At 41.6% G+C, this 22,529-nt stretch overlaps 1 protein-coding gene across 1 annotated transcript; it reads right to left on the bottom strand.

The window, feature by feature from the left end:
* On the bottom strand, nt 1-22,448 carry Sdb (SAXO downstream of blistered). The gene is made up of 6 exons (XM_070295095.1): nt 17,696-22,448; nt 13,215-13,498; nt 12,745-13,011; nt 9,623-9,969; nt 9,230-9,432; nt 1-9,118 (listed from the first exon to the last, which is right to left on the bottom strand). The coding sequence occupies exons 1-6, from the start codon at nt 21,692-21,694 to the stop codon at nt 2,024-2,026; spliced, it is 12,195 nt and encodes a 4,064-aa protein (XP_070151196.1). The 5' UTR covers nt 21,695-22,448; the 3' UTR covers nt 1-2,023.
* Between the last annotated feature and the right edge of the window lie 81 nt (nt 22,449-22,529).

Raw genomic sequence — 22,529 nt, 5'->3', positions numbered from 1 at the left:
CAATCGAGATGAAAAGTCAATGATATTAAATTATAGTAACTTTATGCGCTATTAAATGACTTAATAAAAGTTATTTTAGATATTTAAAAGTTATTTTAGATACAATTATTAGAGATACTCTGTGCTTCATATATTCCAAGACTTAGTAATATATAGTAAAAAATATTATTTTTCTCGATATCTCTTTCGTATATTTATTTTTTTACATATCTCTACGGGGCGTAAAATCTAGTATACGCACCAGAGCCATTATTGTCTATGCAGCCTAGTTTCAGAAAAAATTAGGAACATAATTGAGAGATTTTTTTCTGTCAGCCATGACCTATAAAGCTCTATCCATTCGCATTATTTGCGAACAGCCTATGGCCATGCCAACAGTGTTGATATGAAAACGATCCGATTGTCATTATATAGACATATATATACTATATGTACACACTCCTCTCTCTCTTCTATTATATTATTTTGTTATGGCAGATCCTTTGGCTCTTAATTAATTTAATACTGACATCCAAACTGCTTTGATGAATGAGGATGTGAATACGTACAATATTATCTGTCTTAATCACTTTTAGACTAGAAAACAATTGTCATTAATATAATTTTCTTACGAATTAATTAATTAATCTCTGTGACAATTATACATCCATGTATACATATATATATATATGAGCATTGTATTGTATAGACAGTAAATAATATTGATAAATATTTTCCTATCGTGTTCAATTGTGCAAGGGCATTAATAAAATAAATGTGATGGGGTAACAAAATTCATGCAACAAATAATTACCAACCAATTTTATTCAAAAATTAAAACAAATGTTCGATATAAAGTAAATAAACCAACATCCAGTAGTTGAATTATCCGTTTACAACGGGCATTAATCAACTAAAAAAGAAAGAAGAAGAAAATAAAATATATAATTTCTATTTATAACATATTGAAAGTATATTCTTAAACTTTAACGTTATTTGTGCGACAATATAAAATAAGCTGAAAATTAAATAAAACCATAAGCGAGAAAACTCATCGCCGATATAAAAACCTATACTATTATAGGGCCAGCAAAATAGAGAATAACGTAATACGCGCACTATCCTAATTATCGGACGAAACTAACGTTCCATCAGATCCGATCGTATCACGGATTTAAGCTCTAGTTATTGCTTTGTATACACGTGTTTTAAGAAGAAAGAAATTTGTAATGAGGCATCCATCTACCTGTGGACAGACAAAAGTTTGCGATAATCGATATTTTATATATATCGACAATATAATTATTTTCACTTGTGACTGCGTTCTAAAAAAAAGGGATAGCGTATATTAACATCGTAATGCCGATATAATGATACACGTAATTGTATATACTTATAGTATATATATATATATATATATACGTATTTCAACAGTTTACATTTTTAATATCAAGAGACTATACAAGAGACACTTATCACGGTAGATTAAATCTCATTCGTTGATATAGTAATTTAGAAATAACTATAACTACTCGCAACTGTTTTTGTCCAGAATAAATTTTCAACAGATATAAGATAAATTAATTTTTCTCAAGCGCGAGTTTATCACAGCCCGCATTATCGAAATAATCCTTTTCAGATTATCAGTCATGGAAAAATTCGAGCACCGTTAAAAGTAAAATATACGGTAAAATACGTATTTATTTTATATATATATTTTTATAATTATTGTAGTTATTAATTTAAAATTAATAATAAATTAATAATTATAAGAATTAATTAGCATTATAATTATATCATTTATAATTATAATTACTAATTAATATTACAATTATTAAGTATTTTATATATCTTTATTACCCCATATAGTCGATATAACAAAATAGAGCTTCCAAAAAACTATATGTATATGCTATAATGGATATTTATATATTATATATAAATATAACCATTTTTGCAAGAAAAGCTTTAATATTAAAATAGATTAATAAAAGCATAATATTTCTGGAAAATTGAATAAAAGATTAAATTTTAATAAGCCAATTTAATTGGATACAACGGGCATGTAAAACTTGTGTTTCTGTGTGTCTCTGGTATGCTTGAAGGGCGCCTGCTTTGCTTCTAAAAGAGCGGCTGGACACGGTCCCCTATGCCTAGGAACGTATTCTCTCTTGTACATGCTAGAATTGACGACACTGCCGTCGCCTAAATTAATATGAGATGCATTTGTTTGCCTCTGTACTCGTTCCACTTTCTGAGAACTCTGCGAGAAATTACCATAACTCTTCGCTTCGCTCTGCGAATAGAACTTTCCGCCAACAGTGAGGTTGTCATGTCGCACGATTTTCTGCGGGCGTTCGTAGCTGGAGGAGGCCCAAGGATTCACCTCCTTAGAACTACGATGTAGCGAGGTCAAGCTACGTCTATCATTGCTGTGGCTCGAATTGCTGATGTACTGTCCGCTCTCGGCCAGGTTCGAAATACTTTTTCGTTGATCAGCCGCCGTCGACGAGATCGTGTGAAGCGCTTCGGTGGATGTAGCGACACCACCATTACGACAAAGCACTGCATTATTGACATCAGCCGACGATGAGGATATCACGTTCTTGCGATGATGGCCAATCTTCTTGGCCGAATCGACGTGCGAATGTTCGACGATCGTTTGTCCATTGATCGTCCGCCGAAATTCCGGACTGCTCGAATTATATTGTGCTTGATTGGAGATAGTGTGCTGCTCGTGCTGCTGTCTCGTCGCAGATCTCTGCCGACTTTCCATGTGTTGCATATTTACGTAATCGCGCTTACTTACTTCCTGATGATGACGTTCGATATGCTGATGTTGCTGTCTGTGATGTTCGCCGTGCATAGCGTCGATCCCATAACGAGATGTATCTTCTCCTCGTGAGATCTGTCCTCGATGATTCAGTCCTTCCGTGATCGATCTGTCCTCGACCGTACGACGAGTCTGCGTCATATTTTGCGATCGCAGATGTTGCTCGTTTAAATGCATTCTCTGATGCTGTTCGTGATGCTGACTGGATGCAGTTTTTCGCGAATCAACAGGCTGCGGTCCAGATACCTCAATCGGTTGGGGGATACAATGATCGATAACATGTTGTTGTGTTTGTTGTTGATGAGTGACAGTTTGGGCATTGGCGACTCTTTGATCGGACTGAGCAGAGGTTGTAGTCCGTTTTACGGTCGCAATAACCGTTCCGTCTGTCAGAGTTTGCGATTCCACGATTTTTCTCGTGTCGGACTCCATCTGACTCATCTTAGCAGCAACGTCTTTTCCTGTACGCTTCGTATAAGTGTTGTAGTTACGTCGATTCGTCGTAGTCATCACAGTAGTGTCGTCACCAAGCGAAATAGACGATTCCATATGTTTTCGACGATTCACTATTTTATCAGCGGCAGAAGGTTCCTGTTTCGAGGGTGTGTAAGTATCTCGGGTAGTCGTTTTCGTTTCCATAGTGCCGCCGTTGATCTTCAAGTTATCCTCGTGCGACTTGATATCCGCGCGTTCGCCACGCATGACCGTGTAACTCGATCTATGAGACGTTGTACCTTCGAAATCGCCCATCATCTTTAAATTATCTTCTCTCCTCACAACTTCGGTCCTTTCCGTCCTTTTAGGTGTGAAGTCGTCGCGCGGGCGTCCGATAAAATCACCTTCAGGCTTCAAATTATCGGCGTGACGAATCGGTGTCCGTCGTTCACCGGGACCAACTTTATCCGTGGTGATTCTACGTTCGAAATCACCCTCCGGCTTAAGATTATCCGGATGTTTGATCGGCGATCTTCTTTCTCCGCGACTGACAACGGTTTTTTCGTATTTGTCAAAGTCTCCTTCCGGACGGAGGTTGTCTGAATGCTTCTTAATTGGCACGCGTTCACAAATCACGTGTGCGTAATCGTCTTTGCGACGCACATCCATAAACTCGCCCTCCATTCTGAGATTATCCTCATGTCTCTTAATATCTACTTTCTCCACTTTTGTAATTTTCTTATAATCATCTCTCGAACGATAAATGTCCATCTGTCCCTCCATACGTAAGTTATCTTCGCGTCGCCGTACTTCCACGCGTTCTCCATTTACGTGCTTGTAATCATCTTTCGGAGATACTTCCATCTCACCTTCGGGGCGAAGATTATCCTGAGGTTTCTTAACCGGCGAACGATCTCCTCTCTTCGGAATGAAATCCTCCTTAGGCATGATATAGAAGTCTCCTTCGGGATATAGATTGTCCTCGTGTTTGATCGGCGTTCTTCGCTCACCTGGTTCCACCTTCTTCGGGATACGTTTTGCGAATTCTCCTTTGAGATGAAGATTATCCTTCGGTTTCTCTATCTTCAAATTCGCTCGGTCACCTTTCAATGGCGTATCTTTCTTCGGTCGACCGACAAATTCTCCCTCCGGATGAAGGTTGTCGGGATGCTTGATGGGCAATCGCCGTTCAGCGGGACCAATGGACGATTTCGTTGGTCTGTCAAATTCGCCCTCGGACTTCAAATTATCCTTAGGCTTCCTGACGATTGCTCGGTCTCCCCTAATAGGTGCGTGTTCCTTTGGCCGCTGCACAAAATCACCTTCCGGCTTCAAGTTGTCGGGATGTTTAATGGGAGATCTTCTCTCGGCCGGACCTATCGGTGCCTTTTCCGGACGTTCACACACAAAATCACCCTCGGGACGAAGATTATCTTCGTGTCTGATAATTTCGCTACGTTCGCCACGTGTGGCTCGATAATCGTCTCGTCGATGAATATCGACAAATTCACCTTCGATCTTTAGATTATCCTCGCGTTGAACAATGTCCACGCGCTCGCGTTTAGATGTGATCACATAATCGTCTCGTGATCGGTAAACGTCTACGTCGCCTTCCATCTTCAAGTTGTCTCGATGCATCACAATTTCGGTTCTCTCTCCTTTCATCGGCTTATAATCATTTTTCGGTTTACCTATAAATTCTCCTTCAGGCTTCAAGTTGTCCTTGGGCTTCTTCTGGATCGGTCGATCAGTCCGTTTGGGAGTAAAGTCATCCTTTGGTCGTCCAACGAATTCACCCTCCGGATGCAGATTGTCGTCGTGTCGAATCGGCATCCGCCGTTCAGCTGGTCCGATTGGCGATTTCTGAGGCCTTTCAAATTCACCTTCCGAACGCAAATTATCTTTCGGTCTGGTAACATCTGCCCTTTCGCCTTTGAGAGGTGTTTTTTCCTTCGGACGTTTTTCAAACTCACCCTCAGGCCGCAAATTATCAGGATGCTTGATAGGCGTTCGTCGCTCGGCCGGTCCGATTGGAGTTTTCTCAGGTCTCTCAAAATCTCCTTCAAACTTAAGGTTATCTTCAGGTCTCTTAATATCCATTCTATCTCCTCTTTTTGGAGCTTCTTCCTTAGGCTTGCCTACAAACTTTCCTTCTGGCTTCAAGTTGTCCGGGTGCTTGATTGGAGTTCTCCTTTCCGCTGGACCAATCGGCTTTTTCTCCGGTCTTTCGAAATCACCTTCCGAACGTAAATTATCGGATGGTTTCTTTATAATTGGTTTCTCCGCAGGTTTATGTTCTTCAGGTTTAGGCCTCTTCTCGAACTCGCCCTCTGGTTTCAAATTATCGTGCGGTTTCTTTATAATTGGTTTCTCCGCAGGTTTAAATTCTTCAGGTTTAGGCCTCTTCACGAACTCGCCCTCTGGTTTCAAATTATCAGCATGTTTAATCGGAGAACGCCTCTCTGCTGGACCGATCGAAGTTTTCTCGGGTCTCTCAAAATCTCCTTCTGGCCGTAAATTGTCTTTCGGTTTTTTAACATCAGCTCTCTCGCCTTTTGTCGGTGCTTCTTCCTTGGGTCGGCGTACAAAATCGCCTTCTGGTTTTAAATTATCTTTTGGTTTTTTAATTTCAGGCCTTTCTGCTTTCTTGGGCGAGAAATCATCCTTCGGGCGGCCTTCAAATGGACCTTCGGGTTTTAAATTATCACGATGTTTAACAATGTCTACACGTTCGCCTTTAACGATTTTGAAATCATCTCGCGTTCTCGTATCGATGAATTCACCTTCCATACGTAAGTTGTCTTGATATTTAGTAATCTCGGTTTTTTCGCGTATCAAGAAATCAATGTACTCATCTCTCGATCTGTATGTTTCTATGTCTCCTTCCATACGAAGATTATCTGTGCGCTTAACAATATCCATGCGTTCTCCTCGCACCGGTCGATAGTCATCTTTCGGCCGGCCTTCAAATGGACCTTCCGGTTTCAAATTATCTGTCGGTCTTTTAACATCCGCGCGCTCGCCTCTTATAGGTGTAAAATCTTCTTTTGGCTTACCAATAAATTTGCCTTCGGGTTTAAGATTATCTGAGTGTTTAATTGGGCTACGTCTTTCTGCTGGACCAATAAGTACCTTCTCTGGTCGTTCGAAGTCGCCCTCGGGACGTAGATTGTCTTCCGGATGTTTCACCTCTGGACGTTCGGCACGTTTGGGCGAATAATCATCTTTCGGTCGTCCTTCGAAAGGTCCTTCTGGTTTTAAATTATCTTGTGGTTTTTTTACTTCTGGACGCTCGGCTCTCTTAGGGCTATAATCGTCCTTTGGTCGACCCTCGAATGGTCCTTCTGATTTCAGATTGTCTTCCGGTCTCTTGACATCGACACGTTCTCCTCTAGTTGGTCTATAATCATCCTTAGGCCTTCCTATGAAATCACCTTCTGGACGAAGATTATCGTTGTATTTAATAGGAGTTCTACGTTCAGCCGGTTTAAAAGGCTCGACTTTTCTGTCTGGAAATTCTCCTATTGGAAATAGATTGTCAGGATGACGTACGATAGATGCTCTGTCACCGGGACCATAAGGTATTGGCTCAGGTCTTTCGAAATCGCCTTCAGGATACAAATTATCCGGATGTTTAATTGGCGTACGTCTCTCACCAGGCGTATATTGATCTTTAGGATGATCTACAAAATCATCTCCAAGTCGTAAATTGTCTTTCGGTCGCTTTACGTCAGGGCGTTCTGCTGTTTTTGGAATGAAGTCATCCTTAGGACGTCCTTCAAACGGACCCTCTGGCTTTAAATTATCTTGAGGACGTTTAACATCAGCTCGTTCGCCTCTAGTTGGTCGGTAATCATCCTTAGGTTGGCCTTCAAAAGGTCCTTCGGGACGTAAGTTGTCTTCTGGCCGTTTTATTTCAGGGCGTTCACTGCGTTTAGGTGAATAATCATCTTTAGGACGTCCTTCGAATAGTCCTTCTGGTCTCAAATTATCCTTGGGTCGTTTAACATCCGCGCGTTCTCCTCTGGTTGGTGTATAATCATCTTTGGGACGTCCTTCGAACAATCCCTCTGGTTTTAAATTATCTTGAGGACGTTTAACGTCAGCTCGTTCGCCTTTAGTTGGTCGGTAATCATCTTTAGGTCGGCCTTCAAAAGGTCCTTCAGGATGTAAGTTATCTTCTGGTCGTTTTACTTCATGGCGTTCGCCGCGTTTAGGTGAATAATCATCTTTAGGACGTCCTTCGAATGGTCCCTCTGGTCTCAAATTATCCTTGGGTCGTTTAACATCAGCGCGTTCTCCTCTGGTAGGTTTATAATCATCTTTAGGTCGACCTTCGAAAGGACCTTCCGGCCGTAAATTATCTTCCGGGCGTTTAACATCCGCGCGTTCTCCTCTGGTTGGTGTATAATCATCTTTGGGACGTCCTTCGAACAGTCCCTCTGGCTTTAAATTATCTTGAGGACGTTTTACGTCAGCTCGTTCGCCTTTAGTTGGTCGGTAATCATCTTTAGGTCGGCCTTCGAAAGGTCCTTCGGGATGTAAGTTATCTTCTGGTCGTTTTACTTCAGGGCGTTCGCCGTGTTTAGGTGAATAATCATCTTTAGGACGTCCTTCGAATGGTCCCTCTGGTCTCAAATTATCCTTGGGTCGTTTAACATCAGCGCGTTCTCCTCTGGTAGGTTTATAATCATCTTTAGGTCGACCTTCGAAAGGACCTTCCGGCCGTAAATTATCTTCCGGGCGTTTAACATCCGCGCGTTCTCCTCTGGTTGGTGTATAATCATCTTTGGGACGTCCTTCGAACAGTCCCTCTGGCTTTAAATTATCTTGAGGACGTTTTACGTCAGCTCGTTCGCCTTTAGTTGGTCGGTAATCATCTTTAGGTCGGCCTTCGAAAGGTCCTTCGGGATGTAAGTTATCTTCTGGTCGTTTTACTTCAGGGCGTTCGCCGCGTTTAGGCGAATAATCATCTTTAGGACGACCTTCGAATGGTCCCTCTGGTCTCAAATTATCCTTGGGTCGTTTAACATCAGCGCGTTCTCCTCTGGTAGGTTTATAATCATCTTTAGGTCGACCTTCGAAAGGACCTTCCGGCCGTAAATTATCTTCCGGGCGTTTAACATCCGCGCGTTCTCCTCTGGTTGGTGTATAATCATCTTTGGGACGTCCTTCGAACAATCCCTCTGGTTTTAAATTATCTTGAGGACGTTTAACGTCAGCTCGTTCGCCTTTAGTTGGTCGGTAATCATCTTTAGGTCGGCCTTCAAAAGGTCCTTCAGGATGTAAGTTATCTTCTGGTCGTTTTACTTCAGGGCGTTCGCCGCGTTTAGGTGAATAATCATCTTTAGGACGTCCTTCGAATGGTCCCTCTGGTCTCAAATTATCCTTGGGTCGTTTAACATCAGCGCGTTCTCCTCTGGTAGGTTTATAATCATCTTTAGGTCGACCTTCGAAAGGACCTTCCGGCCGTAAATTATCTTCCGGGCGTTTAACATCCGCGCGTTCTCCTCTGATTGGTGTATAATCATCTTTGGGGCGTCCTTCGAACAGTCCCTCTGGTTTTAAATTATCTTTAGGTTTCTGTATTTCCGGCCTGCGTGGCAATATCGATGTAATATAATCATCTTTCGTGTGAGGTAATGCTTCGAAGGGTCCTTCGGGTCTCAAATTGTCAGCTCTTCTTACAACAATAGTGCTTTTGTAATCCGTCTGATCGAAAGTTCGATATTGCTCTTGAGTAGTTGTAGTGCTGTCCGTGATATCAGTTTTACTGTAGAACCGATCGACGTCTTCAGGGTATTTTGGTCGCCACTGAGGTTCGCGCTCAATAACGTGAGTCTGGAAATCCTCCTTTATATGAGAGGTACCCTGCAATATAATTTTGTTTTTTAACAATAAAAGTATGAAAGAAAATAGGAAAAAAAACAATAATATTATAAACATTTAAATCGAAATAAATTCATCATTCAAGGTACTAACAGTGAATTCACCCTCTCCCACGGTGAGGTTATCTGTTCGTTTGATGATCTCAGCGCGTTGAATATTATGATGATCGATATATTGGGACCGCGTCGTTGTTTCATCAACGAAATCACCCTCTATCTTCGTGTACGTATTGCGACGTATTGGAGTCGGTCGTTCGCCAGGAGTACCGGTGAAAACTAGCTCTGTTGTTGTTGTAGCTGGAATGTGAGAAAATAATTTTTTTTTTATTTGTGTTGAATATGCGGACGATTTTACAAAAGAATATTTAATTTGGTACACTTAAAAAAATCGCTGGATTGTATGTGTATGTGTGTGTGCGCGCGCGGATGAAACTTATAATACAGAGATAACAATTCAATGAAAAATAAAGCAAGTGTGAAAACTTACTATCAAAATCCCCTTCGAGCTTCAAGCTAGCCTGTGGCTTTCTTACAGGTGCTCTCTCACCCTTAGGTGCCTCCTCTTTTGGTCTTTTGACGAATTCACCCTCTGGTTTCAGATGATCTTGTGGCTTTTTAACCGGTGCTCTCTCGCCTTTAATAGCCACATAATCGGCTCGTCTCTGTCCGATAAATTCGCCCTCTGTATGCAAATGATCCTCATGATAATATTTCGTTTGCTTCTCCACACGTTTTTCATCGTAATCCTGGCGATAGGAAGTTACCGTATGCACCGGTTTCTCATAAGGAAATTCAAACTGTTCTTGAGGCAAGTTGTGCGGGCAGCGATGACGTCTAAAATATTATCATTTGTTAGAATCAGAATAAAAATAGATTCAACGTCTACAATATGTCTCTCAACTCGTGCGAAACATGAGCATGCTTTGAAAAAACATCTTCGTATAAAAAAAAAAAAAAATAATGACAACAAAAAAAAGTGCTTTTATTTAAAGAGTGGCATATACATATTAAAAAAATGTTCATATTTTATTAAACAAAATTCCACTTATACTCTTATGTATATCACAGTACGACAGTATACATATTATATACCTGTTTAATATTAATAAAGAGAAAGAAGAGCGTTTTCTCTTCGCAGAAAATTCTTGTTATCCGCTTCTATATTCATCCGAACGAAGCTGGTGCATGACAAAGGCTTGGCGCATACAGAGATTTAAATATGACGCAAAAGGGCATCAATCCTTTTATAATGAGTATAAAGGTCTCTGTGCGCGATTGTGTCGTGATTTTAAATGTCTCGTTACTCTCGAAGTTAGTATTTGCAGCACGCCATTACCGCGCGCGAGATGGATATAGAAACGAAATTATGATCTCATTGCAATCTGTAGGAAAAACTATATTCCGGATTTACCATATGTAATTGCGGACCTACACATCTTGTGTGTACCATTATAGACGCCACTCTTTTTTAACGAGGCTCATTAAACTTTCAGATTACGACGATTAGCTCATTCGATACACGACGTTTTAATTATATCATTTTAGATATCATATTAATATTATATCTTTTAATAACATATATCACATACGATTAAAATTAAAAATAAGCATTTTTAAATAATGCGAGAATTACGATAAGCTGGATAAATCATTTTGTGCAATAGAACTTGATTTGTTATAATGTATGTGATTTGTTATAATTAAACGTTTTCTTTGACCAGATTATAGACAAAAATATTAAATAAGTATGTGTACAACAACGTGTGTAATCGCATTAAAAATATTATACGATTCTTTCGCCCGTAAAATTTTCTTTCGGCTTTAATCGCAATTAATTAATGAAAAACTATCATCTCTTCTTTTTTTGAGAGGCGCGCATCACGTATCCCGATAGGAATACTTCACATTTCGAAGGCAATCGGCATTTACCCGTAGATGGCGAGAGAAAAGAAGCGAATATCCTCGCCAATATTTTATGCAGAGCAATTCGACTTATTTGGAGAACGTGATTTAGCGTGTACGGGATACCCTATTTTTGTATAAGTATATTGAGTAGCATTGACACATTTCCAGTTATTGTCATTCTTTCTTACTCTTCTTTTTACCGTCGGAATGCAATTCCATAAATGTCAGACATGGTCTCACAGCCGAGTATATATTCTCATGTATTTTTTATTGGATAAAACTTTGCGTTACATGTGACGCGTTCTGAACGTTCCTTTAGAGCCGTGTTAAACCAGACGAGAGAAATTATATTAGATCTCTCAAAGTTAAGCAGACTTACGTAGAAATTTCCGACGACTAATCGCTAGCAAGCAAACGAACCGCAATTACTTCTTGAGACGGTCACGACACGACTAATTTGCTCCGAGCTTACGCCTTTCGTTCGCGAATCTGTCTGCACTGTCGAGCTTTTATCTAGGTCAAGATTTTCAATCTGACGACATTTCACTGAAGTTCACACGCATATACCATATGTGTATATAAAATATATCATGTATTGTAATTACTGTCGTTACTGAAAAGCCATATATACTAAAGTAAAGTTAAAATAGGAAAAATATACAGTTTGCTTAACATGTCCAGGCTTAATTTTCTTTTCATCTCTTAATATTTTCGTGTATGAAAACCTTAAGAGAAACTAAAAATATTGCAACTTTAATTTTGTTTTACATAATCAACTACTCTCCTTGGAAGAATCGATAAATATTCTTCAAAAATGATGGTATGTCTAACGCAATTGCCAAAGTTGTATCGTAAATTTCTACGATTCGTCATTGTCATATAAAGCTACGTAGGTTGGAAAAAGTTCGAATATGGCAGGAATGCTGTGCAATGACTTGCCATCGCCCAGAAATAACTTGCCATAAAAGGATCTGTCTCGTGTCTTACTTTTGCACATTATGAATATGTATATAAAATATTCTAAAAAAGATGCGAATAAGATGTTCTTGCCTTTTTTTAATAAATTTTTTATGGATATTTTTATAGCAAAAATTGAATTATATTAAACAAGAATATCATTCGATTAAAACTATTTAATTTAATGGAAAGAAGGGAAACTCTCCTAATAAGAAACTTGTGATCATGTATACGAAGTAGAGTAAAAATAATACATCTTGCATTACGACAACATTAAAGAGCAACACCGTAGATATATTTATATATCAACGAATGTATGTCCAACTTTGAATAAATCATTTCAACAAATTTAATAGAGTAGGAAAGATGGCCTTGAAGACAATCTCCTGTGCTCCTCGTGAATTTGCATCTCGACTCCGATAAGTTTTGTATTCTGATCTTGTTAATAATGTTTCGAAGTAGGTCAGTCATGTTCATCTCCGCAACGTATAGATAAGTTAAATTAAATCATATTTGCACTAGCTTTAGTTGTTAATTATATTTCTCGCGATATATTAGAATTGTTGATGTAGGAGTAATAAGAAAAAAGAAGAGAAATTTCAGAGAATAAAAAAAAAGAGAGAAATTTTTAATTTTGACTTAATAAGCAATATCTAATTTAGATTGAATTAAATTATATCGGTTTCTCTTCTTTTTTTCACGCATATTCATGTAAAAAGAATATTTAATTATGCAAGGAAGTCTTACCCGCAAGTACAAAGCTCGCAAATACATTGTTCCTTCAAAGGGATTTTCGATAATATATCCGGTATCGGTCTAGGGCCATCGGCGTCCTCGTCGAGAGAATCTGGAACTTGATCTCCTCGTTTCGGCTTGTCATCTTGTTCCGGTCTTGTCGGCTTTCCGGGCTTCTCCGCGGGCCAACTCGGCTTGCCAGCCGCTGGTTGTGATTTTCTAGTCGGCGATGTATAATCACGAAGTTTCTCAGGTGACTTTGGACGAACTTTGGTAGGCCTTTGCAACAAAATTAGATATTAACAAATTATAAATAATTAGTATAGTTTTTGCCCCTTTCTTTTTTTTTATTCTTTTTTATTTTTAAATATATACATATCTTGAGAGAAAACAAGTAAATATAAAGCTAAAGAATGTAATATAATATACAATAATATATAATTATATAAAAAAGTAAAAAAAAAATATTTTTTCATATTCACCTGTCATCTTCTGCCGGTCGCTGAGGGCTTTTCTCGCGCTGCGGAGGTCGACTGGGTTTTCCAGCGGCGGGAATTGGTTTCGATCGATCGTCCTCCCTAAGTCCAGGTATTCCACGAGGATAACCGGGTCGCTCCGGCGACGGCTTCTTCGTGGAACTCGTTGGGGATTGGGGTACCGGGCCCGTGACGGCATCGAATCGGGTGTCATCGACGACATCCCGCGCTACCATGCTAGTCACCTGCTCTTTGTCGATAAATTTCTTCGTTGACTCGGTGACATCTCTCTGAAAAGTAAGACGGAAACAAATTACCTAACTTCTTCGACCCAATTGATTACAACTATCTAGAGATATCGGAGCAGGATGGATATCTCATCTTAATACGGTCAATAGTCGCCATAATTATCATTCTGTCAATAATTACTGATAACGGATAGCGCAAAATACGATGTTCATTATTACGTGGACTATAATATCAAGCATTATCACGCTTCTGTAAATTAATATCTCTGATACCTAGAATTATGCTATATACATTATGAGTATATATACACATACTTTGTTTTTATTGGACGTGTTATGACCAAGTACTCGCATTGATGCATAAAAATTGTTGGAAAGTGTCAGGAAACGGAGGTGATCAGTTATGCATTCGCTAGCTATGCCACTTGTACGAACTTGATGCTACTTTGTTCGTAATGACTTTATAACAGCGTTATGCACATTTGCCTAAAGTCAATGTCATGACAATTATTTAAAAAAAAAGCATAGATTTACGATCGTCACGGTATACAAATCCTTCGCGATAAACGTCTTGACAGCACGTTAACGCAGACTGGAAGGCGTAATAACGACGTAAACGCGGCTTCCGTTTTTCCGCGGGCGTTCATTACGGCCTTCAAACGTAGATGCATAATGAGCGCCACGAGCACGAGTTAGATTAGTACAACGCCGGCGGTGCTTATGTTAGTTCGACGGAATGCAAGTAACGCGAGATCGGTGCACATGTGGCTTTTATGCTTACATACATATCGTGTAACGTCGCTTGCCGAACCGCCGAACCGTACTTTTGCGATTTCGGTTTCGTCGTCAGCGTAATTCCTCGCTTATACACGACTTGCGAAAGACCAGAAATAGACAATATTGTATGCGTCGCGATGCAAACGATAATTTATTATACGAAGAAATTTATTTTGGCATGTGTTTCGAAATCTTGAAATTTTTCGTCAGAAAATTTCTATTCTTCATCCAAATGTAGAGAATTTTGAAGTATCTTTTGCTCACATAACTTTCAATTCTTCATTGACAATTTTAAGGTTTTAAAATGTAAATTGAGATTCTACATTATCGTATCGCGCTATATTATGCATTCGCTTAAAAATTTCGCGCATCTATTTTCGGTTCGTTGGAGTTGCTCATTATAGTCACGAACACGCTCGTTCTCTAACTTGACGCAGTAACTCTATAACGAAGCAAATAACGTTTGCTGATACTGTTAGCCAAATCCTTTACTCTCCGTTTTTAACACTCAAGTGTAATTCGCACAAAGCGCATCAAATGAAGTTTTGGCATTTAATTAGCGATTTAAGCAGCTTGGGTCTTTAAGCTGATTGCCCGTCCTCGACGATATCAACGAGCGAGTCGCTCATAATGAAGCTCGTTTACATAATTTTGGCTCCACGAGTTTTTGCGCGACGAGTATAAATTTCTCTCTTTAAAAAACTTGTTAAACAAAAAAAAAAAGATGAACATTTCTCTGCGCCGTTAGTTTTTCATAGAGTAATTAAAAGTCTGACAGGCAGGGTTTTCGTCTGAAAGAACTGATGCTCGCGAACACGAATTGCGCTTCGTTAATAAAATATCACGTATTTATCGATGCCGTAATACAGGCATTGCTATCTCATAAAATAGTAATACCGATTCGCCGGGGAAACGCGATCACGCGTATTCGCAGATATCACGTCATTCACATCATTGCATCTCGATGCAAGTAGGGCACGCTCTCTATAGCTGTTTGCATGTTGAACAATCAAAAACAGTCCGTGTAAACCGTGTATATGATATCGAGATAGATCGTTCCGGTTAACGACGTCACGTGGAGACGGCAAGTGTATTCGGGACATCCTCGTTTAGATTTTAGATGATAAAATCGAAGAGATTCCTGAAGGAATCCTTTGGAAAACTCGAAGATTTTTTGCGAAAAATATCTATATATTCAATATACAGACAAATGTACACACACACACACACATATTCACTCACGAAGATAGATGAAACAATACTCACGGGAAATATATGTGTGAGTGCTAAAGCATTTTATCGATCATCTCGAGACCTCGGAATAAAGTCACGGCTGTGAGAATCGGAACAAACTAGTCTGAGAAAACGAATTGTTCGTGTAATAGGTTACTAATATCTATTTTTAATTTGTTCGTGCAAACGCATCGCAAATTATCGGCGATAAGCCGTCGTTGTATTAACTAGATATTCTTGAGCGAAGCATTCGAGCATTCTAACTATAACGTTGCATGAAGTCCGGAGCGTCGTTCCCGATACTCCCGCGAAATACGAGCGTGGGATGAAGTCTTAGATTGTTCCGTGCATCTCCGGTTAAGGAAGTTCACTATCGTTAACGGCGAGAAGTATCCGGCGCTGAGAATCTTTAATAAGCGACATACACGTTAATCATAAAATTTTACGCGAGACGAGGTTTTAAGAACTTACCTAACTGCAAGAGAATGGAGCGCGGTAGAAAAATATCGAATAACCCGTTTCTATTAAAAAAAAAAAAGAAAGGAAAGGCAAGTTGAGAAAAAAAAAGTGAAAAATATCGAAAATTCGATTGAAAATTAGTTTCTACTGAAAATCTCAAATAGTGTATCGTAGGAGTACTAATGTTCTAATAGCAAAGTCCAAAGTATAATTTGCGTGACGTTTATCTTTACGTTCGATATCGATCCGCATTGCTATGAAAACTTTTAGCCGAAGCGACCCGCGGTCACTGTATAAAACTCGATGATGCCGTGATTGTCTATTTGACGATTACGGAACATCAATATTAAATTATACAGCGTATCAGTACGCGGATGAAATGAATTATCGGAAAACACATGCGATCCTTCCTATCATCGTTATTATTTTTAGCGTTATCTATCGCTGCTATCAATGCTGTAACCGGCGTGATAAGTAACATTAACAAGTATATATACGCGTCTCTTTCTCTTTCAGCGTGGCGTCTCTTAAGATTTCTATGGCACTTAAACGAGGCGACCGCGCGATAAGCGAGGCGGAACACGCGTGAAATTCAATTGGTCGTGCGTTAAGCGGACTACATTGGACGATGACATCACTGCCAAATTTGCTGATATCGGATGCAATTATTGTCACTTTGCGCGCGCTCGATTGAACTTGATTGCAGGTGATTACACTTGTGCGTCCGCGGCACACGCCAGAGGTGATCCCGAGGACTCTTATCTGCGATATGAACAATCGCAATCATTTTTTTTCTCCGTAAGCATTCTCTTTAATGGATAATAATATAACGATCGAAAGAGTCGGTTGAAAATATCTCCACACCGATATAATATCTGACATAATTTATTCAAAGCACAACTTTATCGAGATAACATGATAATATCATATAATATTGCCTTAAATTGATATGACTTTGAAAATAATTATGTTAAAATATATAAAGGGTTTTCTTAAAGATAAGGAGAAAGAAAGGAAAATACATACAAATATCAAAGTCCACTTTGTCTTTAATGAAAAGTAAAGGTTATCGCTTTGATCTCTCGCGTTAATAATGATGATATTACTGGAATGGAGCGCGTAATAAGATAATTCAAAATGATTATAATAATATGTATAATGATTGAGACACAATGATAGGTTCCCTGCGCGCTTTCATGTATGAAATATCGATTTTCGCTCAAAGCTTTGTATTAGTTCGACGAATCAGGATTCGATCGTGCAGAAATTCGGATCAAGAACGCAACGCTGTCCATCTCATTTCGGTTTAACGAAATCAATTCCCCCTCCTTCTCCTACACACTTGACCCTTTTCTATCATGCTGCGAATCGTTGTATTACGTCAGAATTATTTTCGACGGCACCGCACACGTGAACATGCTAGCCTTCGCCCGAATGGGAAGTGAAAGTATCGTTCGAACAAGGACTATGTTGTGTGTCTCTCGATAAGATTCTTATTATTCTGCTCAACATCTGGCCACTGTCAATTATCGAGATGTTAGATACAGCGACATCAAAGATTTATATATCAATATATATAATTATTTGACTTATTGTTTCTATACTTCTAGAAATAGATATGAAAAGGGAGAGAGAGAGAGAGAGAGAGAGTTAATGTGAGTCCGTTTTTTTAAATATTATTCCAGAAAATTATGAGTCGCATTTTTAAATAACGATTTCCAACTATGGACAGGTAATAAAGAAGCATTTTCATGCCTCACAGTTACTCACCACATCCTTGCGCGTATCGGTAGTAAATTCAGTGATGACACGCTCGTCTTGCACGGAAGTAAAACTTGAAGACTGATCGATTACGTAAGAGGACTGCTGCACCTCTTCGGATGTGCGCGTGACATCCTCGCGCGTGATATCGGTGATGTCTTCGATATATCGGCTTTCGGTGACATCTCGCCGCGATGTCTTCTCATCAGGTCTTTTTTCAGAGATCGGAGTCGACTCCGGTTTCTTATCTGGCGATTTTCTTGGTTTCTCGATTGCTTCTTCGCCTGTTGGTTTCTTTCGCGAGTCTTGCGGTTTTTCGTTCACAAAAGAACCGTCCCACGTAGAGGCGCCTGGCTTCGACGGTCGATACGTTCTATCCAGCGGACCTTTTCGCGGTTCTTCATCTCCAGGTTTCTTGGCATCCTCCGGACGTTGTCGCGGCGACGTTTCAGGCTTCTCGTCGATAGGCTGTCTCGGTCTCTCGTGATCGATCGCGTACACTTTATCCTCCGTGCTCTCCTCGATCAAAGTTTTCGATATGTCATACGTTTTTGAATCGGTGGTAAAAGTTTGCTCGACAGTGGTAGAGCTCGTAGAATAATCGGCAACGCTTGTTACGTTCTTCGAAGTATCGAGTTTCGTGACAGATGTTCTATAATCAGTGACGTCACTCGGTTTTTCTTTAATCGGACTCCGCTTATCCGTAATTTCGAGAGTTTCTTTCGCTACCTTCCTATCTTCCGGTTTCTCTTTCGATTTCTCGTATACGAAAGATCCGTCCCAAGTGGAGGCGCCTGGTTTGGACGGTCGATACGTTCTATCCGTAGGACTCTTCCGCGGTTCTTCATCTCCAGGCTTCTTGGCATCCTTCGGACGCTGTCTCGGCGACGGTTTAGGTTTCTCATCGACAAGCTGTCTCGGTCTTTCGTAATCGATCGCGTGCACTTTATCCTGTTCGATAAAAGTTTTCGATATGTCATATGTCTTTGAATCAGAAACGAAGGTTTGTTCGACGTTGGTAGAGCTTGTAGAATAATCAGCAACGTTCGTTGTATCCTTCGATGTATCCAATATCGTAACTGTTTTGCGATCGGTAACGTCGAGCGGTTTTTCTTTAGTCGAACTACGTTTATCAATTCCAATATCTTTCGGTATCTTTTTCTTCTCCTCTGATTTCTCGTACACGAAGGATCCATCCCACGTCGACGAGCCTGGTTTCGTAGGCCGATGACTTCTCTCATCCATACGAGGCTCCTTCTTCTTCTCGGGACTTTTAACGGTACTTTTCTTAACGTCGGCGATTACATCATCAGCGGACGCCCTCTTCGTTGGCGTTTCTTGAATAGTAGTCACCGTTTTCTGCGTCGTTACTGGTTGATCATCGCGAATGATGACAGTTTCAACGGAAGTCGTCGAGAAATCGAGATTCGACGAATCCGCGTAACTCTCGCGCATTTCCGATTGCTCCACAATGACAGATTCCACGATCTCTGACGTGCTGGATACGTCCCGCGTGACGTTTTGAAGATCGACGTTAATCTCGCTGACATGTTTCTTCGACGTAGCCACGGATGTCTCTTTGCTGTCAATTGGTCTCCCGTCGGTGGATTCTCTACTAGGTGGTCGTTTCATCTCTTGCGACTTTTCCAGCACGAAGGTGCCGTCCCACGTGGACGATCCGGGCTTGGTACTTGGTAGATCTCTCTTCTTGGGCGTCTTCTCAGGACTCGTAAGACGCGGAGAGGGACTAGGCTGATGTTCCTTGATATTCGAAACTTGGCTTCGAGCCGTATCTTTGTCGAATCGGATCGTCATTTCAACAGGACGTCCCTCGTAAACGACTGTCTCGTAAATCGTGGACGTGAGACTGGCATCCTTGACGTCCGAGAAGCTCTGCTGACTCGATGAATGTTGGACGATGTAAGAGGTACTCGTCACATCGGCCTCGTTGATCGAGTTGTCTTCCGTAACATCTCGAATATCGACAGTCTTCACTGTTCGCTTGTCTTCCGGCTTTCGGCGACTATCAGGCGTCTTCGGTCGTTCGTAGACGAAGGTACCGTCCCAGGTGGATTGGCCAGGTTTATAGCAGCGCGAATCAGTGTCTCGTTTCGACTGTCTCTCGAGACTTCCAGGACCACGCGTCGTTCTATCCTCGGTAACGTCTTCCTCCAGAATCACCTCGGATACCGATGTAACTTTCTCGACGTTCTTCTTGTCATTGGAAATCGCGTATTCGACGATGTAGGAAGACGAAACTGACTCGGATACGTTCTGTTCTTCGGTGACATCTTGAACGTCCACGGAGTCGTGATGTTTCTCCGTTCGTCGAACGACAATGACATCCGAGGGAGGACGCTTTCTCGCATCGTCTCGTCCTGGTTTTTCGTTAACAAATTCACCGTTCCACGCAAAGTCATCGGGTCTGGCGATTCTTCGATGAAACGGACTAGATACGCGAGCAGGATGTTCCTCCCTGCTCGCATCGTCGACACGGGACAAACTTTCTCTACTTACGTCACGTCGCTCTTCGGAAATGAATCTGGTGCTATCCGTGGCACCTTTTACGACGCGCATGCTCTCGGACGACTCCTTCTCGTACGTACCGTCCACGCTCTTTTCGCGAAAATCTTTTCTCTCGATCGTTTCCGCGACGTTGTCGCCGCGGAATGTTACGGTGTCGGATTCGTTACGTCGTCTTGGCTGCGTCGTAGTTTTCTCCACGACGAAACTCCCGTTCCACGCGGAATCGCCGAGTTTCGAGTAACGAACCGGTCCTTTCGAATGTTTCTCTTTTCCGGCGAAATCTGTCGTGTCCGCGGCCACTTTCTCTGACGATACGGTATCGCGAAGATGAGTCGTCGCGGACAGTTGACCTTCGTCGATGACCGTTTTCGAATCTCGTATCACGGTCGTGCTCGAGGATGATACTTGATCGATAACCTCCTCGGTGGCAGAGGTCTCCCGAGTGACTTTAACGCTCGTTTCGCTATCCCGCGCGTCACCGTGAACTCTCGAACTCATGGATACCGTTTCGTCGACGATATTCTTACCTCTAGGAGTGGCGGCGGGCTTCTCGTAGACGAACGTGCCGTCCCACGCGGATTGACCAGGCTTGTAACAGCGAGTCGATATATCGACGTTTGACTTTGTTGATTTCGAATCGGCGCCGCGCGCGTTCTTATTAACGGTATCATCGATACTTTTAACGACTGTCACGTTGGAAGGTGCGATCGTACGCTCGCTGTCAACCTCCCGACTCGATGTGGACACCTCCCTACCATTGTCGTCGATTCTCTCCCCCGTCTCGCGAATTCTCCTTTTATTCGACACTGTCTGGCCGTCTTTCGTTACCGTCTCGCACGTTTCGCTGCTCGCGCGAGTATTCTCGGTCGTTCGTGACGTTTGGATTACAGGAACGTGATCCCTGTTTCTGACGTCCACGATGGTGGATCGACCATGTCCGTTGTGATTCTCGCTCGTCGATAAATTCTCGGTTAATGTACTCGAGGAGATGGATTGTTGAGCCGTCGAGCAAGATTCGCTTTGAGTTTGCATCTGTACGGATTGGTTGATCCGTTCAGACGATTCTTCTCGAACAATGCGACTTTCCGAGAGAAATTTCGCATCCTCGCGTGGAATCTCGCGCGTCGTCTTCGCTTGCTTAATCGATTGCGTCTGTTCTCCGGCTATAAAGTCCTGAGAACTCTTCCCGGTCTTATAATTGGACTTGCTCCGCTGAACCGTCTGCGGAGATGTTTCGATAACTTTGATTACGTTACCTTTGGAATCCATGACGATCTCGCGACTGGAGCTCGTGACCTCTGTCGTGCTACTTCTGGCTTCGCTCTCCGTTATTTGTCTCGACTCCTCGACCATACTGGTCGAGGATACAGCCTCGACCGTCTCCGTGGTCGTCACGACGTCCGAGGATGTAATTGCCACTTCATTCTTCGCAGTCCCTGTATTCTTTGTCTTTGATACGGCGCCTTTCTTGTGAACAGTCATCGCGATACTCTTCCGCGATCGGACTCACGGTCCGATTCGCTTTAAAATAATTTTCACACAAGCGAAAGATTCGTGATCGTCTTAAATGTAATGAAAAACGTTCGCGAAACACACACATATACATACACCCGCGATTATTTAATCACCGTAACTTTGCCGCTCGCGTGTATCGCTCATCGAGAACTGAAGCTCCGCTGTGACCGGCCTCGTTTACAAACTCGTTTCTTCTCGGAACTTTCTCGCATCAAATACGAGCTTCTTGCTTGCGCGCCTCTCGTTCTCGCTTCGATGCCAACTCCCTCTCCTTCCTTCTCTCTTTCTCCCTCTATCTTTTCTTTTGCTTAAAAGTACGATCAAGACGACATCCAAATCCGCGTACGCGACCGACGATGTTTTCAATTCAATATCGCGAGTCGATGTGGCATCGGCGGTGACTCGCCGTCGCTGATCTAGGTAACCACACAGTTCTCCGTCCTTCCACGTACACTCTTTCTCTTTCTCACTGACACTCACATACACGGACCATGGACCTTTCATGCCTGGAGAACATCAGCATCCCTACTTTTCGCACCGCGGCGGAACCTCTCCACACTCATACCTCTGTACGTACGCTCATACGTGACCCGTTGGTTCGGCGTGGGACGTTACCACCCATCCTCGTGTGTCCCACACACGGCGTGGGACGTATTCGCGTTCGTTATGTACGACCGATAACGCGGTAACGTGTTGGAACGCACAACGCTGTTGGAGTACACACCGCTACTACCGATCAGATATATGTATTTATATCGCTCAGCACGTTATGTTACGATCGCGATTGATTACAGTCCGTCCT

The sequence above is a fragment of the Polyergus mexicanus genome, unplaced genomic scaffold (assembly GCF_030449975.1).
Source record: "Polyergus mexicanus isolate NDT 795.1 unplaced genomic scaffold, iyPolMexi1.0 SCAF_4, whole genome shotgun sequence".
Taxonomy (NCBI): domain Eukaryota; kingdom Metazoa; phylum Arthropoda; class Insecta; order Hymenoptera; family Formicidae; genus Polyergus; species Polyergus mexicanus.
The sequence above is the reverse complement of the archived record's forward strand: the minus strand, read 5'-3'. Positions and strand labels throughout refer to the sequence as shown.

Bases quoted from the DNA above. Each gene is read 5' to 3' on its own strand.
- Sdb (XM_070295095.1), bottom strand. From the start codon at position 21,694: ATGACTGTTCACAAGAAAGGCGCCGTATCAAAGACAAAGAATACAGGG. The intron at 9,970-12,744 runs GTAAGACTTCCT...ATAATATTTTAG, and splicing joins TGCGAGCTTTGTACTTGCGG to ACGTCATCGCTGCCCGCACA. The intron at 9,119-9,229 runs GTTAGTACCTTG...ATTATATTGCAG, and splicing joins TGGGAGAGGGTGAATTCACT to GGTACCTCTCATATAAAGGA.